At 44.4% G+C, this 5,000-nt stretch overlaps 1 protein-coding gene across 1 annotated transcript in view; it reads right to left on the reverse strand.

Annotated features, from left to right (window-relative positions):
- The window catches only part of CEMIP2 (cell migration inducing hyaluronidase 2), a 130,595-nt gene that overhangs the window by 84,092 nt on the left and 41,503 nt on the right, over window positions 1-5,000 (reverse strand). Inside the window, exons 3-4 of the mRNA XM_075317937.1 lie at window positions 4,754-4,894; window positions 1-553 (exon numbers count right to left, since the gene is read on the reverse strand). The exon at window positions 1-553 is cut by the window's left edge and continues 12 nt beyond it. Of these exons, the coding sequence (XP_075174052.1) occupies window positions 1-553; window positions 4,754-4,894 (694 nt within the window). The remainder of the gene's footprint in view (window positions 554-4,753; window positions 4,895-5,000) is intronic.

A 5,000-nucleotide genomic window follows, 5' to 3' on the forward strand; every position in this document is an offset into this window, starting at 1 on the left:
CTTTTCACTTGATTACTACCAAGAAGGCGTTGAATGGTTAGACGAGTCTCCGGAAGCAGCTTTTTTTCTGCGGAGTCACCCACGGCCATGGCTACAATTCGACCCGAGGGCAGAGCACTGAGGAGGTCCTGCAACCTCTTGCTTTCAGTTTCATTAATGAAGGTGTCAAATCTTTCCATCACTAATACTTGGGCCGTTTCTTGGTCCACAACCCTCACGTTCAAACCTCTAGAAAAAAGCAGCTCAAAGTTGTGTGGTCCTCCTGGAAGTCCAGATGACGTAAGAGATTTCGTCAATAGCGTCCAAGATAACTTTTGAGATCCGTGTAACTCCAGCGTTCCACCAGGTGACACCCCAATGAACTTCTTCCCAAATACCGGCACGGTACCTTCCTCTTCATCCGATCGGCCATATAGGATAATATGGGCTTTGGATTTGTAGTTACATCTCTCTGCTCCAATATGAAGCGCTCCACCATCCTTTATAAGGATAAAACGAGTCCTCAGAGTGATATTTTTTGAGCCATTTGCATTATCTTCAAAAACTAGTTTGCCTGAAAGACACAAAATATTAACACTTTAATGATGAGGCCTGAACAAGCAAACTTTTTTTTTTTTTAAATATTCATTCTTCTTTGTTATGTGGATACCAAATGTGTAGGATTTTGGTTTTACATAAAAAATGAGTAATGAGGTTTTTACTTTGTAATCCAAGAGTAGAATGACATAAGGGCTGAATCCCCGATTCCAGAGATGGGTCACTTGCTGCTTTGCATGCTGTCATTTTGAGACATCACTTTTCTCTGCTGTAGATGTGGTCGTGCGCAGAAGGTTGAGTCTGCCCACACCACTGACTGCCAAATTTGTTAATCAGGGGTGAGGGCAGAGTTACACAGAGCACATGACTAGGAGGCACAAGAATCTAATCCTGTAGTGATAACCTCCTGCTGATAAAACTCTGATTTTATTGAAACAACATTGGCCTACTAAAATGACACATCGTTGGAGTAAGGCTATGTGCGCACGTTGCGTAAATACATGCAGTTACGCTGCGCTTTGTAGCGCAGCGTAACTGCATGCGTCCTGCGTCCCCTGCATAATCTATGGAGATTGTGCAGGGGCCGTGCGCACGTGGCGTTTTAGAGCGCAGCGCTTCGGCTACTGCCCGAAGCGCTGCGTTCTAAGAAGTGACATGTCACTTCTTCCGTGCGCTTTGCCGGCAGCTCCTGCTCTGTCTATGGGAGGAGCTGCAGGCAGAGCGCATGGAATCGGCTTTTTTTTTTTTCTCTACAGACATTTTCTGCAGCGATTTGAAGCGCACATGTGCTCTTCAGTTCGCTGCAGAAATTTCTGCAGGGCTAGTACGCAACGTGCGCACATAGCCTAAGGGTCTCAGCCAATACATCTTGCTGCACTCAGCTCAATTAGCAAAAACCTGATGACAGATTCCCTTAAAAAAAACAAAACAAAAAAAAAGAAAAAAAACACTCATGATTTCTGGGAGACACATTTTTCTACTATTGTGCAGTGCTTCACTGCAATTGGCAGAATTCCATGGGAAAATACAGATCCCTAAAATTACACTGGCAGAGCTGATGTCAGTCTCCAAGATCTTATTCCAATATGTAGTAGGTGTAAAAATAATAATATTAGCAAATACCTCCAATTAGAAATGTAGTATAGTTCTCCTGATTAGCTATGTATCTTACCTCATGTGCAGGGCATTGCAGCTTAGGTGTCCATGGTTATGTACACTCACAGTGACAGTTAGGGTAGGACCACGACTAAACTGCCCTGCACAAGAGGTAAGAGGCATAGCTAATCAGGAGAACTATACTACAGTTCTGATAAGAGGTATGTGCTAATGTTACTACACCTACTACATATTGTGATAAGATCTTGGAAATGGGAATACCTTAGGGGTGCTTCACACATAGCGACAGCGGCGTCGCTGTTACGTCACCATTTTCTGTGACGTAAGAGCGACCTGGTAAGTCGCTGTTATGATCGCTGCTTAGCTGTCAAACACAGCGACGCAGCAGCGATCATAACATCGCTACATGTGCAGAGAGCAGGGAGCTGCGCACACTGCTTAGCGCTGGCTCCCTGCTCTCCTAGCTACAGTACACATCGGGTTAATTAACCCGATGTGTACATCAGCTTCATGTGCAGAGAGCCGGAGCCGGCAGCACAGGCAGCGCGAGAGCTGCGGAGGCTGGTAACTAAGGTAAATATCGGGTAACCACCTTGGTTACCCGATGTTTACCCTGGTTACATCTTACCGCAGCTGCCAGACGCCGGCTCCTGCTCCCTGCTCGCTTCATTTCGTCGCTCTCCTCGCTGTCACACACAGCGATCTGTGTGTCACAGCGGGAGAGCGCCTTTGAAGAAAACGAACCAGGGCTGTGTGTAACGAGCAGCGATCTCGCAGCAGGGGCCAGATCGCTGCTCAGTGTCACACACAGCGAGATCGCTAATGAGGTCACTGTTGCGTCACCAAAACCGTGCCGTAGCAGCGATTTCGGTAGCGATCTCGCTATGTGTGGTCAATATAAAGGACTGGGACATGACTTATTTCTTCCGAAGACAATACTAAGGACCAGGGGGCACTCACTGCGAGTGGAAGAAAAGTGATTCCGGCAGCTAAATAGGAAGGGTTCTTTACAGTTAGAGCAGTCAGACTGTGGAATACCCTACCACAAGAGGTAGTAATGGCAGATACTATAACAGCTTTCAAAAAAGGGCTGGATGATTTCCTCAGTACACACAACATTGTTGGTTATAAATGACTTAGCGACCAAATGTAGAACTGGTGGAGGAAGGTTGAACTAGATGGACCTAGGTCTATTTTCAACCTTAGTAACTATGTAACTATGTAATGTGTGAAGCACCCCTTAGTGATTGCTGTAAATTTATAACAAAAAATTAAATCCAATGACCAAGCCCTGTAAATGTAATAAATGATTAAGCAGCACCCTGCGTCCTGTGGGATTGGATGGTTTGTACCTGATTTTATAAGTACAGCACAAGTGTCCTTGAATTGCTGCAGAATATGAAGCATCCTGCTGCTGCTATACAGATTCTAGAATAAAGCTAGGCTACAAATGTCACCTTTAACTCCGTAGTGACCATTAATGCATCTTTTTGCTGACCTGAGATATAAGTGTGTCTGCGGTCCACTATAGAGGGCACTCTTCTGCATCAGTCACGATCGGTGTTTGCACTGACCGTGGCCGTTGAAGCCTTTAGGTGCTTGTGTTAATAGTGACTATGGCATCTAGATAGTTAAGTGAGGGACTGCCTCTTTAACCCCATCGCCACCCTGAGCTCATGACGGTGTGGTCCCACTTCATGGCCAAATAATGGCATTAGAGTTTGCCAGTTATAGGGACTTTTTCAGAGGTTAGCAATCTTTAGCTGGTAAAAACAACAACATTTCTCTTTCCGGTCATGCCATTTGGCATCAATTCCTGAAAAGCAGCGGAAGAGTTAATAAACTACCTGACAGTAGGTCTGTATATGTTGAAGCATTGCAATATATAGGTCACCCAATATCACTTCACAAGTGAATAGGTCCCTAAGAAAAGTTTTGTAAATTCCCTTGGGAAATAGATAGATAGATAGATAGATAGATAGAGATATTAAATGTAAAATATATATTTTTTTTCTTTAAATTTTACTACTCTCCCTAGAGGACTTTATGCCTGCACTGACCAATCGTTTCTGCTGATCAGAGTGCTGTCCTATTGCTCTGATCAGCAGAAACACTGTCTCTTGTGAGTGTGGTGCTCTGCCGGTATTCACAAGACGTGAGTCATGAGAACACCTGGGGTCATCATCTGACGCCACGACCCATCGGCGCGCCAAACGCAGAGTGGAATGGCACAATCCCAGCTGGAGTGCTTTAGATCGTGCTGTCAAGAGTTTGACAGCGCAATCTGACTAGTAAACAGACGCGGGTGGAGATCTACACGTGCCCGTTAGCTGCATACGCCTGCTGATCAGATCAGCAAACATAAGAGGGGAAGTTCACAAGCCCACATTAAAGGGACAGATACGACAATAGACGTATAGATACGTCTGAGGTCGTACAGTGGGCTAAAGTCTATGGGGATTTGTTAAAAATCGAAGACACTATTTATTTCCGGTTCCATCCCTTTTAACTGACACTTGCTAAAGGCTCAATGGATAATGTTCAAACAGCCTACCACTGTTGGTTTTAAAAATGGATGCAACATGGACGACACAGAACAATGGCAATATTACACAGAAATAAAAAAAAAGGTGTGAATGAAGTTGTTTCCCTACTGTTCTTCCTGGAAATGGATGGCAGAACAAGACAACTTTTGTCGCTTTTGACATTAACACTTTGAGCCCCAATTGGACTCAGGGCTATGAGAATAGTATCACTCAGCTGTCAAGTTATTCAGAAACTTAGAAGGAATAATAAGAACGGCACAATGCAGAGTTTCCATTGCTCCAGCATTGTGGTTTTAAGTTCCAGACGTGTCAGGAGCGGTTAAACGTCCTCTTTAAAAAGGCAAATGGTGCTATAGCATCTAATGTAAAAGATACAGGCCACGTACTCAGACAGTCCCTGCAGCTCCAGAACAGTCACATCCTTTTTACCTCTCCAGAATATATCTCATATACAGCATCGCTACTGTGACTGCATTTCCAAGAAAACTAAGTTCAGAAGATCAAACTAAAAGTATCCGGTAACATCTGATTAAGCATGTAATGAGTGTACAGACCTCCATCCTGAATGGTTAGCGAGTGCACGGTGGCATCAGACTGTAAGCGCAGAAGGTCGCCTTTCCTTAGGATGACTTTATTATTTGGGTCATGGCCAGGATTCCAGTTACTGAGGAAGTAGTTCTGATCGGGACAGTTTTCTGCAAGTTAAAAAACAAACAAACATTACTAGTTTAGAGACACTCGCCTTTGGTTATGTGCAGAACGCTTTCTAGCATTCTGGGCCAGAAAGGGTGAATTTGCACA

Source organism: Anomaloglossus baeobatrachus, chromosome 1 (assembly GCF_048569485.1).
Source record: "Anomaloglossus baeobatrachus isolate aAnoBae1 chromosome 1, aAnoBae1.hap1, whole genome shotgun sequence".
NCBI lineage: Eukaryota > Metazoa > Chordata > Amphibia > Anura > Aromobatidae > Anomaloglossus > Anomaloglossus baeobatrachus.